At 34.2% G+C, this 19,025-nt stretch overlaps 1 protein-coding gene across 7 annotated transcripts in view; it reads left to right on the plus strand.

Moving 5' to 3' along the window:
• Positions 1-19,025, plus strand: part of VPS13B (vacuolar protein sorting 13 homolog B) — a 749,374-nt gene that overhangs the window by 144,600 nt on the left and 585,749 nt on the right. For all 7 annotated transcript variants that reach the window (XM_032421506.1, XM_032421505.1, XM_032421503.1 and 4 more), the window contains one exon: positions 6,429-6,610. In XM_032421506.1, the coding sequence (XP_032277397.1) occupies positions 6,429-6,610 (182 nt within the window). The remainder of the gene's footprint in view (positions 1-6,428; positions 6,611-19,025) is intronic.

Genomic DNA, 19,025 nt, shown 5'->3' on the forward strand with positions numbered 1-19,025 from the left:
AAAGTGATTTAGCCACAATCGGACCATAGATTTTTAAAATTTCATGTCCTGCATCTGGTACCTTATATGAAAAACTTTGAAAGTAGGGTGAAAAATTAGATATTTAAAAATACAAATAAATTCAGGAAATTGAACACTCTGGAGTCAGGCTTAGATGAAATCTCAAGGTCAATGGCTGTATAAAGCCTATTCAGGTATTTCTTATGGGTAGAACCCATAGAAAACCAATTGAATTAGTGAATTAGGTTATTGTCAAACTGCAACAGCCACATTGGCCTCCTTGCCATTGCCTGGATTTGCCAGCCCAGTTCCGCCTCAGGAACTTTTCATAGACTGTTTATTTGCTTGAAACACTTTCTAGAGATACTTACCTGTCTCTTAACCTCCTTCAAGTCGGCTTGAGTTTTGCTTGGAATTAGATCTTTTTTTTTTAATAAAATCTACACACTTTTATGAAATTGCTTCCTCTTTAGTTCCTATTTCGTGTTCTACTTTTTATATTTCCAGTAGCATTTGTATTCTAACTTGCTCATATTATTTATGATTATATGTATTGATTTCTTTTTATCTGCCTTCCCACTAGACTGTAAGCTCTGTGAGGACACTAGGATTTTAATTTTTCGTTTTGTTCATGATATCTTAAAATGGCTAAGATACTTCCTAAGTAGCTAGTACATGACTGCAGCAGAGTAGGCAATTAGTAGATATTTGCTGATTTTATAGATTTCTGGAGAATTAGCTTTAACATGAAGCTTGAAGACAGACCTGATCTCGGGCCAAAACAGTTGAAATCCCAGCATCAACATTTTGGCTCTTTTTTTTTTTTTTTTTTTAAATAGACATAGGAACTACAAAGTAATACCCCAGTCTTGACTATGAAGGGTATTAGGTTTATTAGTGTGGAAGTTGTTGGCTGCAATAGCAGTGGTTACAAAAGGAGCCCATTGACTTGAAAGATGACTGAAATTAAAGCATACCTGGAAATAAAAAGGTAATCATGGACATGAGATTCGATCTGTATCCCAAGCATATAGGGCTATTGCTTGAAATCTTCTATTCCTCTAGTGGTGAGTTACACACACACATTGCTTTTCCTAGACAGCAGTGGGCAGATTAGGGAGGATAATAGAAAGTAGGAGAAATTCTGGAGAAGTCCTGGTACCTCTGCATTACCCATAGTATTTTTTATCTTTTTGGTATAACTTTACTAGTATAATGAACATTCTTTTTTTTTTTTTAGAGATTTTTATTTATTTATTTAACAGAGATAGAGAGCACAAGTAGGCAGAGCGGCAGACAGAGGGAGAGGGAGAAGCAGGCTCTCCGCAGAGCAGGGAGCCCGATGCGGGGCTCGATCCCAGGACCCTGGGATCATGACCAGAGCCGAAGGCAGCCACTTAACTGACTGAGCCACCCAGGCGCCCCGATAATGAACATTCTTAATCAGTATTTTCTGTGATTCATTGTACGCTTAGTATGTAGATTTAAGTCTTTATTTTAGGCAAGATTTTTTTGTTAGATATTTCTGTGTACTATTTGTTTTGCTCTTTTCTCCAGGAACACTTGATTAGGTATATAAATTGTAGACTGACCTTTTCTGTAATCTAGCTCAGTGTCCTTTTCTAAAATCACTTGATAACTTTTCAAAAAATACATTTTGTTTGACTTTGTGAATTTTTTGTCCTGTTTCTGTTTTATGTTTTCTTTAATTTCCAAGTATTTGAGCATTTTACAGATACCTTTTATTCATTTGTAGTTAAATTACATAGTGATCAAGCATATACACTTTGTATGATATCATTTCTTTTAATTTTACTGATGCTTGTTTTTGTGGACTAAATGTAGCCTGCCTTGATGAATGCATATTTTGCTGTTGTTGGGATGGGTGTGTCATGTAAAGTATCAGGCCAAGTTAATTGATTGTATTGTTTGTCTTTTTTTTATCTTTATGACTTTTTCTTTCTACTTGTTTTAGCACTTACTGAGTGTTGAATCTCCAGTTTTTGGATTTGTGGATTTCTAATTTATCTTTTTAAAAATTTAAGTATAGTTAACATACAATATTATATTTGTTTCAGGTGTACAACATAGTGATTTGACATTTATATGTAGAATGATGCTTGAACATGACTGGTTCAGACTGCTCAGGTCCACTAATACATGGATTGTTTTTGATAAATACAGTGTAGTCCTGTAAATGTATTTTCTTATGATTTTTTAATACTTTCTTTAGCTTACTTTATTGTAAGAGTACAATATATATATAATACATGCGCAAAATATGTGTTAATCAGCTGTTCATGTTATTGGTAAGGTTTACAGTCAGTAATAGGCTATTAGTACTTAAGTTTTTGTGGAGTCAAAAGTTATATGTGAATTTTTGACTGCATAGGGGTCAGTGGCCCAATCCCTCTATTGTTGAAGCATCAACTGTACATTATGAAATGATCAACATGATAAGGCTAGCTAATATCTGTCATCATACAAAGCTTGTATAATCTTATTGATTATATGCCCTGTGCTGTACTTTACATCACTGTGACTTTTTTGTAAATGGAAGTTTGTACCTTTTAATCCCCTTCACCTATTTTGCCCTTCTTTCCCCGCTCCCTGCCCCAGGAACCAACAGTTTGTTCTCTGTATTGACGAGTCTCCTTCTGTTTTGTTTGTTCATTTTTTTTTGTTTTGTTTTTACATTCCACTTTTTTTGTGAAATCACACGGTATTTATCTATCTCTATCTGACTTACTTCACTTGGCATAACACCCATTCATGTTGTCACAAATGGCAAGATTACTTTTTTTCTTTTTAATGGAAATGGAATTGCTGGATCTTATTGTAGTTCTGTTTTTAATTTTTTGAAGAACCTCTATACTATTTTCCATAATAGCTGTACCATTTTACTTTCCCATAAATAGTGCAGGAGAGTTCTTTTTCCCGCCACATTCTTGCTAACGCTTGTTCGCTTCTTACTTATTTTTAATAATAGTCATTCTGACAGGTATAAGGTGGTATCTCATTTTGGTTTTGATTTGCATTTCCCTAATGATTAGGGATGACTGTCTTTTTAAAAAATTTTTATTTATTTATTCTTTTTTTTATTATGTTAATCACCATACATTACATCATTAGTTTTTGATGTAGTGTTCCATGATTCATTGTTTGCGTATAACACCGAGTGCTCCATTCGGAACGTGCCCTCTTTAATAACCATCACCAGGCTAACCCATCCCCCCCACCCCCTTCCCCTCTAGAACCATCAGTTTTGTTTCTCAGGGTCCATAGTCTCTCATGGTTCATCTCCCCCTCCAATTTCCCCCCCACGGTCTTTTTTTTTTTTTTTAAAGATTTTATTTATTCATTTGAGACAGAGCACAAGCAGGGGGAGGGGCAGAGGGAGAGGGAGAAGCAGACTCCCCGCTGAGCAGGGAACCCAATGCGGGGTTTTTTCCCAGGACCCTGGGATCATGACCTGAGCTGAAGGCAGATGCTTAACCATCTGAGCCACCCAGGCACCCATGATGACTGTCTTTTTATGTGTCTGTTGGCCATCTGTATGTCCCTTTGGAAAAATGTTTATTTATGGCCTCTGCCCATTTTTTAATTGCATTTGGTTTTTTGTTTTGTTTTTTTTTTTGGTGTTGAGTTGTAGGAGTTCTTTATATATTTTGGATTCTAACCTTTTATTGGATCTCTCATTTGCAAATATTTTCTTCCATTCAGTAGGTTGCCTTTTTGTTTTGTTGATGGTTTCCTTTGCTGTGTGAAAGCTTTTTATGTTAATGCAGTCCCAATAGTTTATTTTTGCTTTTGTTTTCCTTGCCAGAGGAGACGTATCTAGAAAAATGTTTCTATGGCCAGTGTCAAAGAAATTATGTTCTGTGTTCTCTCTCGCTCTCTTTTTTTGAGAGAGAGCGAGCGAGTGAGAGAGCCTGCACTCACCCACAAGCCAGGGTTTGGGGTGGGGGTGGGGGGACAGAGGGAGAGGGAGAGAGAGGATCTTAAGCAGGCTCCATGCCCAGCACGGAGCTCGATGCAGGGCTTGATCTCACGACCTGAGCCGAAACCAAGCGTCAGTGCTTAACTGACTGAGCCACCCAGGTGCCCCTCACCTATGTTCTCCTGTTGGGTTTTCATGGTTTCAGGTCTCACATTTAGATCTTTAATTCATTTTCAGTTTATTTTTGTATATGGTGTAAACAGGTGGTCCAGTCTTACTCTTTTGCATGTAGCTGTCCAATTTTGCCAACACCATTTATTGAAGAGACTGTCGTTTTTCCATTGACCATATAGTTGTGGGTTCATTTCTGGGTTTTCTGTTCTATTCCATTGATCTATGTGTCTATTTTTGTGCCGGTACCATACTATTTTGATTACTGTAGGTTTGTAGTATAGTTTAAAATCAGGGCATGTGATATCTCTACCTTTGTTCTTCTTTCTCAAGAATGCATAGACTATTTGGTCTTTTGTGGTTCCATACAAATTTTAGGATTATTTAAATTCTGTGAAAAATACCATTGGTATTTTGATAGGGATTGCATTGAAAATGTAGATTGCTTTGGGTGGTATGGACTTTTAACCATATTAATCCTTTGAAGATACAACAATATCTAATTTATATATATTAACAGCATATGTTAATAAAATTCTTTCATCAGCATGGTATATCTTTCCATTTATTTCTGTCATTTTTAATTTCTTTCATCAATGTGTAAGGTTTTTAGAGTATAGTTTTTTACTTCCTTAGTTAAATTTATTCTTAGGTATTATTTTTGATCCAGTTGTAAATGTATTTTCTTAATTTCTCTTTTGGGGTGCCTGGGTGACTCCATCAGTTAAGCATCTGCCTTTGGCTTGGGGTCATGATCGTAGGGTCCTGGGATTGTGTTGGGCTCCCTGCTCAGTGGGGAGTCTGCTTCTCCCCCTCCCTCTGTCTCTTCCCCTCACTTGTGCTCCCTTGCTCGTTCTCAAATAAAAAAAAAAATTCTTTTTCTGCTAGTTCATTATTAGTGTACAGAAATGCAACAGGTTTCCACGTATTAATTTTGTATCCTGCAGCTTTACTGAATTTATTTATTAAAAAAAATTTTTTTTTGCTGGATTCCTTAGGATTTTCTGTATTATTGTATCATGTCATCTGCAAATAGTGACAGTTTTACTTTTAACATACCAAATTGGATACCTTTTTAAAATTTTTCTCATGTGGTTGCTGTGGCTGGTATTTCCAAGACTATGTTGAAGAAAAGTGGCAAAAGTGGGTACCCTTGTCTTGTTCTGATCTTAGAAGAAAAGCTTTCAGCTTTTCACCATTGTGTGTGATGTTAGCTATGGAATTGTCATATATGGTCTTTGTTATGTAGAAGCATGTTTCCTATATACTCACTTTGTTCAGAGTTTTTATCATATGGATGTTGAATTTTGTCACCCTTTCTGCCTCTATTGAGATGATAGTGTGATTTTTATCCTTAGCTTTATTAATATGGTGTATAATGTTTATTGGTTTGTTGATTTTCAACCATCTTAGCATCCCTGAAAGGAATCCTACTTGATCATGGCTTCTGAGGTTTTATACAAGAGATGCTCAGTACTCTGTGTGGATATTGTTGACAAGATGATAAAGGGTAGAGGTTTATGGGGTTGAGAGAGAGTAGGGTGACTGAGTCTACCATAGTAGCATTCTGATTTTTTTTCTTTCTCTTGATTTTTCTTTTTTCCACTTTACCTTGCATATTTCATTAACTTTATCATCTTGTTCGCAGACCTATTATTTTCTTACTTTGAAGCTTTGCTATTTGGAAAACTTAATTATATAAGGTACCTCATTCAAAGAAATAACCAGATGAGTAAGGCATCGGTGAATTAGATATTTTAGGGCAGAGATTCTAAGAAAATTTTTCTCTTACTGTCAAATAGGAACCTGGGTATAATGTAAATATTTCATAAAAACTTATGAGAGGAAGTACAGGATAGAGGGCTCTGGATTAGAATCCCTGGATTTAAATTTTTGTATTTTTACTCTGAGTTAATAGATACAAGATATTTAGAACAATGCAGAACTGGTAGTAAATTTTCGTAAATGTTAACTAGTATTATTTTCATTGTTATCTTTGAAGATTGTCTCGGTTGAAAAATTATAATTGAACAGTGTGTTGTGTGTGTGTGTGTGTGTGTGTGTATGTGTGTGTGTGTGTGTGTTTGTGTATGAATGAATGTGTATGTATGGACACTACTTTTGTGTTTTTATTTTTTATTTTAAGTTTCTGAAATAGTGAAATTTAAATTGTGAAATTGCATATCTATTTGATTTAATTATATTTAAAATATTTTGAATGTCTACTTTTTTTTTTTCTTACAACCTAGTTCATTTTTTATGTTGCTATTTGTAAATGCTATTTACTATACTGTTATTCTTCTCTTTTCTTATGCAGGACCAAAAGATCTCAGATTGCTATAACTGAAGGTATATTTGAACTTCCAAATCTCACAATTCAAGCTACAAGAGCACAGACACTTCTGCTGCAAGCAATATATCAAAGCTGGTCTCATATTGGAAATGTCAACTCTTTATCAGTGAATGAAGCTTTGATGAATGAAGTTTTCCAAACTATAGGTGAGAGCACAATCTTCTTGGCAAGTATTTGGCAAATTCTTATTAGTGGTGACTAATATTTTATTATTCAAATCCATAAGTATAGCCTGCTAAACTTAAATTGTGTACTATATTTCTGTGCAAGTGATATTTGTAAAAGTCAGGATATGAGCCATTCAGTTTCATTCCCTGCCACCAATTTCTGAATGTAATAGTTTCAGGAGGTTCTTTTTTACCAGCTTCTTGCACAGTTAACCCTTTTGCCTTATATGGATAACTTCTGAGGGGATCAATGTAATGTGTATGTTTGAAATGATAACCAAATCAGGTATAAGTACGGTATGCTTGATTATGCTGGTAAATATGAATAAAATTCTTGATCATAATATTTTAAGCCTTGGTAAGCAAATTAATCCTTTTTTAAAAATTTAAATTCAATTAATTAACATATAGTGTATTATTAGTTCCAGAGGTAGAGTTCAATGATTCATCAATCTTCTATAACACCCGGTGCTCATTACATCACATGCCCTCCTTAATGTCCATCACCCAGTTAGCCCATCCCCCACAAATTAACCGTTTTGTGTGAAAAACATTAATTTTACACCTTGACTGAATGAGTTAACTATTAAAAATAAAAAATCTGCGGGCACCTGGGTGGCTCAGTTGGTTAAGCGACTGCCTTTGGCTCAGGTCATGATCCTGGAGTCCCGGGATCGAGTCCCGCATCGGGCTCCCTGCTCTGCAGGGAGTCTGCTCCTCCCTCTGACCCTACCCCCTCTCATGTGCTCTCTCTCTCATTCTCTCTCTCTCAAATAAATAAATAAAATCTTTAAAAAAAAAAAAAAAAAATCTGCTTTGATGCCAGTGTAGGAGATGTTATCTTTATCTTGTCATTTATTTTGCAGGTAAACAAAAAAATTTACAGAAGGTTTGCCTTTTTTTTAGTTGTCTCAGTTTAAAATAATCATCTTTCTTTTGTCAGTAACACAAAAGTAGCTTTTAAAGAATATATTTTTATTAAATGTAATCCTTATAAATAATAACCTGTGAAATTTCTACTTCATTTGCATATGAAAATAAGACATTGGCTTTTTTGTTCTAATATGATGCTTTTGAAGGTTTTAATTTCAGACCTTACTATGGGAGAATATATTATAAATTCTAAAAAAAACAATAAAAAAAGCATTATAATCAGAGGCCTTTTTTTGAAATGCCTAATGACTAATGTAAAATTTTATATACTTGTGTGTTGTCAGGTTTTAGGATTCTGTAAAGAGTGACAAGGCAAGTGTTTCATCATTTGGGGTTTATGAAAGGCCTTTAAATTGTTTGAGTCCTCTGAAATAGTGTACAAATTTTAGTGTGTGTATGAACACATAACCCTCCTCCCACACATATATACATATTTATAATCTCTTTTTAAATTGATTCTTTTATTAAATGTAGCAAATCTATCCCTCAGACAGTCTTTTGACTTAAATCTATTTTTTCTTATATTATCATAGTTATAATTAACTTTCTTTTGTTTGGCATTTGCCTGTACTACTTCTTGCATTCTTTTACTTAAAAACTGTTTTTATGATTTAGGTGTATGTCTTGGAAAGAGCATATAGCTAGGTATTTTAAATGAAGTTTTATAGTCTTTTAGCTAGTAAATTTAATCCATTTAGGTTGGTGTGATTGTTTTGTGACTTTGTTTCTCTCATCTTACTGTTTATCTCTTTTTGTACTTTTTAAACTATGTTTTGTAAAAAATTGCTGTTTATTTTTTCCATCTCTGCTTTTTGGAATTTGTATGTTGCTATTGAATTATTAGCTTAAAAAATAACTGCTGCTTGGGAAAAAACTTGTGGTCATTATCTTCAAAAAGTGAAAGGTTAAGGGGCGGCACCTGGGTGGCTCAGTTGTTTAAGCATCCGACTCTTGATTTTGGCTCAGGTCATGATCTCAGGGCTGTGAGATTGAGCCCCACATTGGACTCTGCACTCAGCACAGAGTCTGCTTGAGATTCTCTCTCCCCTCTCCTTCTGTTCCTCCCCCACCCCCCCCCAGCCCCACTTGGGTGCACGCGCTCTCTAAAATAAATAAATAAATAAATAAATAAAATCTTAAAAAAAAAAAAGTTAAATGTAGAGTTACCATATGACTCAGCAATTTTACTTGCAGGTATACACAGAAAATTGAAAATATATGTGCACCAAAATCTTGTACATGAATGTTCATAGCATTATTTTTTTTGCATGTAATTATTGTTAAAAAATTTTACATATTTAAGGTATTCATATGGTTTTGATATACATGGTGCAATGATTACTTACAATCAAGGTAATTAACCTATATGTTTCCTCACAGTTACTATTTTTTTTAATGTGGTATGAGTACACAAAATCTGTCTTAGCAAATTTCTAGTATACAGTATTAACTATAGTCATCATGGCTGTACATCATATTTATAGGACTTATTCATTCTATAGAACTGCAATTTTGTACCCTTTAACCAACATCTCATTTCCCCCATCTTCCTGCACCTGCTAACCACTGTTATTTCTCTTCTCTGCTTCTATGAATTCAGCTTTTTTAGATCCCACATATAAAGGAGATCACAAAGCATTATTCTTAATAGCCAAAAGGTTGAAACAACACAAGTGTCTATTTTTTTTTTTTTTTTTAAAGATTTTATTTATTTATTCATGAGAGACAGAGAGAGAGAGAGAGAGAGAGGCAGAGGGAGAAGCAGACTCCCAAGGAGCAGGGAGCCCGATGTGGGACTCGATCCCAGGACCCTGAGATCATGACCTGAGCCGAAGGCAGACGCTTAACCATCTGAGCCACCCAGGCGCCCCACAAGTGTCTATTAACTGATGAATGGATAAACAAAAATATTCTATATCTGTACAGTGGAATATTTTTCAAATGTAAAAACGCATGCAGTACTGATACCTGCTATAATATGGAGGAACCTTGAAACACTATGCTAGGTATAAGAAGCCAGATGCAAAAAGTCACATATTATGATTCCATTTATGTGGAATGCTTACAATAGGCAAATCCATAGAGACAGAAAGTAGATTAATAGTTGCCAGAGTCTGGGGAAAAAGAGGAATGGGGAGCGACTATTAGATGGGTTTTTTTTTGTTTGTTTGTTTTTTTGGGTGGTAAAAATGTTCTGGAATTAGATAGTGTTGAAATTTTTACACTTGTGAATATACTAAATTGCACATAATTGTATACATATTAAAAGGATGATATTTGTTATATTTATCTCATTCAAAAAAAAAAAAACTTTTTAAATTGTTGAATATTTAAGTAGACTGCATTATTATGTGCTATGGTCTGAGTGTCTTTATGTCCCCCAATTCATATGTTGAAATTCTAATGCCCAATATCATGGTATTAGGTAATTGGGGGCCTTTGGAAGATTATTAGATCATGAGGATGGAGTCCTTATGAAATTAATGTCTGTATAAAAGAGGCTCGTGGGGCACCTGGGTGGCTCAGTCGTTAAGCGTCTGCCTTCGGCTCGGGTCATGATCTCAGGGTCCTGGGATCGAGCCCCACATTGGGCTCCCTGCTCAGCAGGAAGCCTGCTTCTCCCTCTCCCACTCCCCCTGCTTGTGTTCCCTCTTTCACTGTGTCTCTCTGTCAAATAAATAAATAAAATCTTTAAAAAAAAAAAAAAAAAAAAAAAAGAGGCTCGTGAGTGTTCCCTTGCCCTATCAACTATATGAGGACACACCAAGAAGTTGGTAGTCTGCAGCCCGGAAGAGGTTTTTGCCAGAACCCGACCATGCTGGCACCTTGATCTTGGACTTTCAACCTCAGGAATGAGAAATAAATTTCTATTACTTATAGGTTGCCCAGTCTGTGGTATTTTGTTAGAGCAGCCTGAATGGACTAAGATGTTATGTTATTGCCATTCATATGGCCATAATCTTATGTGGAGTTACTGTACAAAATCTCTTCTTTTAGGTCCTTACCCATAAAGCCTACAGTGAGGCCTTCATTGGCCATAGCGTTTATCACAGTCTGAAATTATCTAATTCATTTCTTTCTTTCTTTCTGTTCTTTTCTTTTTCTTTCTTTCTTTTCTTTCTGTTCTTTCTTTTCTTTCTTTTCTTTCTTTCTTTTTTGTCAAATTTCTGTTTCCAAAGTGATGTTCTCTCCAGAGCTTTTTTGGTTTACTGTCTCACAATATTAACCTACCTTTATTTAAAATTTTTGTTTTTGTCAACTGGCTTAGATTGCCTGAAAATTCATATTAATAAGCAGGTGATGGTGTTATTTACTGTTATAATTTCCCTATTTTCTAGCCAAACTAATTCCATATTTCCTTTTCTGAATTTATCAAATGGATTGTGCTATGATAAAACATCTTATTTAAAATTTCTTACTCTGAAAATATTCTGTCCTAACAGAATACTGGCGCAGATATTACGAAATGGATCAGACAAGTAACTACAGGTTCAGTGATTCATAACCTGATGTTTTGTCATTGAGAAACCTAAAATTAGTGGAAATAATTTTTGCAGATTAGAGGAAGTGAGGAAAATGGAATCATGTTAGGAAGTTTTCCCTCTTTGCCAAGGAATTTTATTTTTTATCAAATTAAGCAGCTATAAAATTGATAATAGATTAATTAAAAGGATCAGCTAAACCATTTTTAAAGGGCCAGGTTTCCAAGTGTCCAGTTTTCTTATATCTTTTTGCACTCCCCAAATCTTACTGTTTATTATATTCTTAGTAGAGTGCTTGTAGTATTGTCTTCAAATTTTCTATCTTAAGATGCAAGAGGTACATATTTAATGTGTTAAGTTTTAGCATTTTATTATCGTGCATCTGTGAGGTGTCAATAGTCAGTACTCAGCACTGTTTAATATGCTTGTTTTAAGCATGTGATCTTTTGCCTTACATCACAACTGATTCTCATTTACTACGTTAATGAAGTGGTTATGCTATGTATGTTCTTGGGCCCCTCAGACTTACATTCTCATAACGTGTGAAGTTCCATTCTATAGTTGGTTGTAAGCCAAGCACTTCTCGTCAACATTTGTGCCTCACCTTCCATCATAATCTTGTGCTTTTAGCTTACCTTCCTACTAGGCTACCTGCTGTCTTGTTATTGGTCGTTAATAACCCACAGCATCCAATTTCTCTTGTCCTTCACCCTAGTGGCTTTTCCCTCTTTTTATATTGAACATATTGAACATAATTTTGGTTTGATAATGTTCTTCTGCAGTATCCTTTTTTCTTAGATGTCTATTTCTTTAACACAGTACAAGTCAACACAAGTCTTTTACTTTGGATTTAACACTATACTAATTATATTCTACTTGTTCTTCCAAAAAATGACATTCTTTTCCACATTCATGCCTTTGCCCATGTTTACTTTCTTCCCCTATGCCAGAAACATTATACCTTGGTTTCTTTTTTTTCTTTAAAAATTAATTTATTTTTATTCCACTGGTCCACCTTTATTTCTATTTTTTTACATTTTATTTTAATTCCAATGTTGTTAACATACAGTGTTATATTAGTTTCAGGTGTACAATATGGTTATTCAACAATTCTATTCATTACTCAGTGCTCATAAGTGCACTTCTTAATCCCCATCACTTATTTCACCCATTCACCCATCCATCTCCCCTTTGATAACCATCAGTTTGTTCTCTGTAGTTAAAAGAGTCTGTTTCTTGGTTTGTCTTTCTTTTTTTTCTTTACTTACATGTTTTGTTTCTTAAATTCCACATGAGTGAAATCATTTGGTATTTGTCTTTCTCTGACTGACTTATTTCACTTAGTATTATATTCTCTAGCTCCATCCATGTTGTTGCAAATGGCAAGATTTCATTCTTTTCAGGCTGAGTAATATTCCTATCTCTCTCTCTCTCTCTCCCCATCCATCCATCCATCCATACACACACACAGACACCACATCTTCTTTCTCCATTCATCTATGGATGGACATTTGGGCTGCTTCCATAGTTTGGCTATTGTAAATAATGCTGCAGTAAACATAGAGGTGCATGCATCCCTTCGAATTAGTGTTTTTGTGTTCTTTGTGTAAATACTCAGTTGTGTGATTGCTGGGTCATAGGGTAGTTCTAATTTTAACTTTTTCAGGATCCTCCATACTGTTTTCAGGATCCTCCATACTGTTACTGTGTGGCTGCACCAGTTTGCATTCCCGCCAACAGTGTAAGAGGGTTTCCCTTTCCCACATTCTCACCAACACCTGTTGTTTCTTGTGTTGTTGATTTTAGCCATTCTGACAGGTGTGAGGTGATCTCTTATTGTAGTTTTAATTTGCCTTTCCCTGATGATGAGTGATGTTGAGCATCTTTTCATGTGGCTGTTGGCCATCTATATGTCTTCTTTGGAAAAATGTCTATTCATGTTTTCTGCTCATTTTTCAGAGTTATTTGATTTTCAGGGTTGTTTTTTGGGTGTTGAGTTGTATAAGGTCTTTATGTATTTTGGATACTAACCCTCTATCAGATTTGTCATTTTCAAGTATCTTCTCCCATTCTGTAGGTTGCCTTTTAGTTTTATTGATTGTTTCCTTTGCTGTGTAGAAGCTTTTTATTTTGACGGAACCTCCAAAATTTATTTTTGCTTTTGTTTTCCTTGCCTCAGGAGATCTATCTAGAAAGAAGTTACTATGGCCTACGTCAGAGAAATTACTGCCTGTGTTCTCTCAGATTTTTATGGTTTCAGGTCTTGCATTTAGGTCTTTCATCCATTTTGAATTTATTTTTGTGTATGGTGTAAGAAAGTGGTCCAGTTTCATTCTTTTACATGTTGCTGTCCAGTTTTCCCAACACTATTTGTTGACTAGACTATCTTTTTTCCATTGGATATTCTTTCCTGCTTTGTCGAAGATTAGTTGAGCATAGAATTGTGGGTTCACTTCTGGGTTCTCTATTCTGTTCCACTGATGTATGAGTCTATTTTTATGCTAGTACCATTCTGTTTTGATTACTACAGCTTTGTAATATAACTTGATGTCTGGAATTGTGATGCCTCCGGTTTTGTTTTTCTTTTTCAAGATTGCTTTGGCTATTCAGGGTCTTTTGTGGTTCCATACAAATTTTAGGATTGTTTGTTCTAGTTCCGTGAAGAAAGCTGTTAGTATTTTGATAGGGATTACATTAAATGTGTAGATTGCTTTGGGTAGTATAGACGTTTTAACAGTATTTGTTCTTCCAACCCATGAACATGGAATGTCTTTCCATTTCTTTGTGTCATCTTCAGTTTATTTAATCATTGTTTTATAGTTTCCAGAGTCCAGATCTTTCACCTCTTTAAGTTTATTCCTAGGTATTTTATTGTTTTTGGTGCAGTTATAAATGGGATTGTTTTCTTAACTTCATTTTCTGTTGCTTCATTATTAGTGTATAGGAACGCAACAGATTTCTATATGATCATTTCATGTCCTGTGAGTTTACTGAATTCATTTATGAGTTCTAGTCATTTGTTGGTGGAATTTTTAGGGTTTTCTATATATAGTATTGTGTCATCTGCAAATAGAGTTTTACTTCATCCTTACTGATTTGGATGCCTTTTATTTCTTTATGTGTCTAATTGCTGTGGCTTGGACTTCAGTAGTATCTTGAATGAAAGTGGTGAGAATGGACATCCTTGTCTTGTTCTTGACCTTATGAGTATGATGTTGACTGTGGGCTTTTCATATAAGGTCTTTATTATGGTGAGGTATGTTCCTTCTAGACTTACTTTGTTGAGGGTTTTTATTGTGAATCGATGTTGTAGTTTGTCGTTTGTTTTTCTGCAACTATTGAAATGATCATATATATTTTTTAAGATTTTATTTATTTGAGAGAGAGAGAGAGGGAGAGTATGCATATGAGCAGGGGAGAGAGAGGAGCAGAGGGAGAGGGAGAAATAGACTCCCCCTGAGCAGGGAGCCTGATGCCCGGCTGGATCCCAGGATCGTGAGATCATGACCTGAGCCAAAGGCAGGTACTTAACTGACTGAGCCACCCAGGTACCCCAAATCTTTTTTTTAAAAAGAGTTTTATTGAGGTATAATTCACATACTATACAATCAATTCATCCTTTTCAGGTACATAGTATTTACCTGGTAGTATATTAAGAGTTCTCTTTCCATTACCGATATTAATTTTAGAACCTTTCATTAACCCCAAAAGAAGTTCCACTTTCTTTAGCCATCATTCCCCAAGCCTCCTCTCCACCCAGCTCTAAGCAATCACTAATCTGCTCTTGGCCTCTATGCATGTGCCAGTTCTGGACATTTCATATAAGTTGATCATATGAAATACAGTACTTTGTGACTGAATTCTTTCACTTAGCATGTTGTTTTTGAAGTTTGCCTATATTGTAGCTTGTATCAGTACGTCATTTCTGTTCATTGTTGAGTAATATTCCTTTGTATCTATATACCACATTTTGTTTATCCATTCATCAGTTGATTGACATTTTTGTTTTTATTTTTGACAATTCTGAATAATGCCATAAGCATTTGTGTATGAGTTTTTGTGTGGACATATGCTTTCATTTCTCTTGGTTGTATATCTAGAAGTAGAATTGTTGCATCATATGGTAAGTCTGTAGTTAACCTTTTGAGGAATTGCTAGACTATTTTCCAAAGCAGCTACGCCATTGTATATTCCCACCTACAGTATATGAATGTTCGAGTTTTTCCACATCGTCACTCTACTGTTATTACCTGTCATTTTGGTTCTAGCTATCCTAGAGCATATGAAGTAGTGCCGCCTCATTGTGGTTTTGATTTGCATCTTTATTATGGCTAATGATGATGAGCATCTTTTCATGTGCTTATTGGCTATTTATGTATCTCCTGTGGAGAAATGTCTGTTCAAGTCTCTTGTTCATTTTTTAATTGGCCTGTTTATCTTTTTGTTTTAAGCTGTGAGAATCTTTGTATATTCTAGATACAAGTCCCTTATCAGCTATATGGTTTGGAAATGTTTTCTGCAGTTCTTTTGGTTGTCTTTTCACTTTTCTGATGGTGACTTGTCTAATTTTTCATTAATTATAGCTTTAGGTATATCTTTACATTGGATCTTATTATCATTTAGAATGCCTTGTTTCTTCTTTGTTACTGGTCCATTTTCTTTTACTTTTTGCTGTTTTAATTATTTCAAACTTTGTTACATCACAGAATCCTTCCTGCTCTTATTACTCAGCTTGATTTCAAGACCAACAATTTCTGTGATGCTGACTTTCTAGATTAAATTTTTCCGTTCTCGTTTTCTTTTCTCCATGTCTATTCTGCAACATATTCTGCTTGTAAGAAAGTTCTGTGTGTTATCTCTACTACCATCAAAACAACATTGTCATATCTGAACTGAACTGTTACTGATTTTTGTCATTTTTAGAAAGATTTATAATTGAGTTCCTACTTTACCATTTCATTTAAATGCAGGTTGTGACTTATTTGGGTTTGAAATTAACTTTGCTGGTTACCACTAAGATTTGAATAGTACAAAATATAATGAAATAGAATGCATATAATGTAGTAAAAGTATTATGGTCATTATATTTATAAACACGAAAGATGTACATTGTTAGTAAATACAGTTATTGCTCTACTTTTTCATTGGTGAGAATAGGAATTAAATTTCTATGTAATTACTTCTTGAAATTTTGAGTTTGGGAAACTGAGGATGTGAGAAATGCCTGAATAACTAAAAGAAAATCTAGTATTTTCCCAAAGAGAGAGTTCAAATAATTTGATAATAAATAATTAATGACATGCTTTTCAAATTCAAAAATTCCTTACCTAGAAGGTACAGTATTGGTATTTATGTCTTTTTGGAAAATATGCTGGGGTATGGCACTGTGTCACTGGCAAAATACATTGTATGTAGTGAAGTGTAGAACATTTCTGGAATATTTTAAAAATGAAGAATGTTTATTCTGAAATCCTGATAGCTAAGAAAATATGGTTATTGATTCCCTGATTATAATAACATAAGACTCTTAGTGAAGAGTGGCCAATGACAAGTAGTAAAATAATTTATCACTCAAAGGAAATAAATTAATTTGGTAGTCAAGTTTATATGTGTCCTATTTATGCTGCATTTTTACTTAGGAAAACTAAGGACAGAAACAATGTTATTTTTGCTTTACAAGTATAGAATTATTTCACAATTTTACTATCTTGATTAATTTTATAAAAATGCCTATTTAATATCGTATTTTTTCCTTTTAATAACTGAAGCTGTTAAATAGGTCTGTATGTATAAAATCAAATAATGTTATGTTGAATTTCATTGGCTCTTAATATGCAAAAATTTTGTGCCTCAGTCTTCTCATTCTAAATGTTGGATTAATAATGGTGCTTCAGAAATGCAATATCAAATTTAGTTTCAAGCATCACATCTACAAAATGCCTTTAGGTAGAAAAGATGTTTTCTTTAACAAACTCCATATTACAATCACAATATGTCACAATAAAAAGAGATGACTTTAGTTTGTTGAATCAGTTATTTCTATTTTGTGATGGTTTATCTAAGAGTCTTTAAGAGAAAATGTGAATATTGAATAGTAATACATGTTTTGTAAAGCTACAATGACTTTTTTCTCAGCTCTTCCAAAAATTAGAATAAAATGCAAAGCTCTATGCTTATGCTTCTTAGAGACTTAATTTTATGCATCAAATATTATTAATCTGTGTATTATATATAGATATTGATGTAGTTTAAGTCTTACTGTCTATGTTAGGTGATAAGAATATTTTCCTTATTTAATAATTGAAATTTAGGAGAGAGCACTGAAATGTAGCGTGGAAATCCTATCAGTAATTATATATCTAAAGGAAAGTCATTTGTTTCATTGAGTTTCATTTAACTTTCTCATCTGTAAAATGGTGATAATATCTTCTTACCTACTCATAGAGTTCTTGTGAGTACAAAATAAAGTATTGTTTGTGAAGTTGATTTGTTTTACTTTTCCTGGATATAGAATCCTGCTGGAATCATACATATGGGAATACTACCTATGGAGGTTGTTCTAGGATACGAGGTTCTTGGAGACTGTGATAACCATTGTCAGAAGTGGGGTCTTGATGATCCAGTGTTTGAGCTGAGAAGTTATAGGGCAAAGGAAAATTCAAAGAGTAAGGCAAAAGAGTAAATAGGTTAATGAACAGTGAACTTGATGACTGAAGTATAAAATTCAGGGTATTGATTAGGTGTACTTCTTTGGACTTACTAAGAAACTGGGCATTGTGCCCCTTTAAACAGCTATTTATAAGAGGCCACACCTAGTTCACAGAAACCTATGATGAACCATATATTCTCTCTTCTGCTAGGGACTCCAAAGGGGAATGGAGCAACAAATCTATAAATGGATGTTGCAATGTGGTGGGATAATAGAAATTTGAAACCTTATCCTTTTATCTACTTTTATGTACTTTACAGCTGTCTACTAAGCATTTCTCCTCTAGTGAGCTGCATGCTGTAGGGACTGGATACCATAAAACTTACTTGAATCATCTGAATTGGCTCACCTTTTTTAGGTTGATGTTTCTCAATGCATTAATTTCACTGGCTTCTTACCAGTAATATTAATGTTGGCAAGTTATATATCCTGTGTTACACGTGATGAAAATTTATGCTCAGAACAATTTAGTGTTTTTCTTAAATATCATCCCACAGATACTCACTGATTAATTTGGTTAAGCTTAAGGTCCCTTGAACCTTTCTGTTACTATGATTTCTGCTACATCATACTCTCTGATAAATGAGACCAGAAATACAGTAAGATAGTTTGCTACTCCATTAGCGATTAGTTAATGAAAAAATAGCAAGTATTAGAAGTCTAATTAAGATAATAAATCATAAAGAATAAAGCAGAACTGTTAAAGTTTGAAATATATATTAATTGGGATTATTGAATTACATATTTTTGTTCATGTTTCTGATGGTACTGAAATCATTGAAATTCTAACCTTTGTCATTCTCCAGAAGATAAAATATAAATCACACATGGCCATTTTTTTGTTCAGGAAAACAAGAACTTGCTACCACTTTTTCCTTATTCAGGTAGTTAATTGTTTTGTTCACAGTGTAGTTCCAATAATCTGGTATTTATAGGAAAATTGCTTTCAGGCTTTAAAATCTGTGCTGAAGGTGATCAAATGGACATTTGAATCCCTCATTTAAGTGATGTCTTAATGTTAAAATAAAAATCTACTTTCCAGAATGTAACTATAAAAGTATTTTATGCAAGATTTCATATGGGATACCTTAATGGTTGAATAATAAATTTTACCTCATAAAAATGAAATTCAATAATACAGTAGCTTTCTCAGCTCAGTAGCATCTGGTCTATTCTCATGAGAGCCAATATTTTCCAACTCATTAGGATCATGTCGTTCTGTATGTCGTCAACATTGACTTAGCCAAGCTACCTTTACTTACATAACCGC

The sequence above is a fragment of the Phoca vitulina genome, unplaced genomic scaffold, assembly GCF_004348235.1.
Source record: "Phoca vitulina isolate PV1807 unplaced genomic scaffold, GSC_HSeal_1.0 scaffold25, whole genome shotgun sequence".
NCBI classification, from domain to species: Eukaryota; Metazoa; Chordata; class Mammalia; order Carnivora; family Phocidae; genus Phoca; species Phoca vitulina.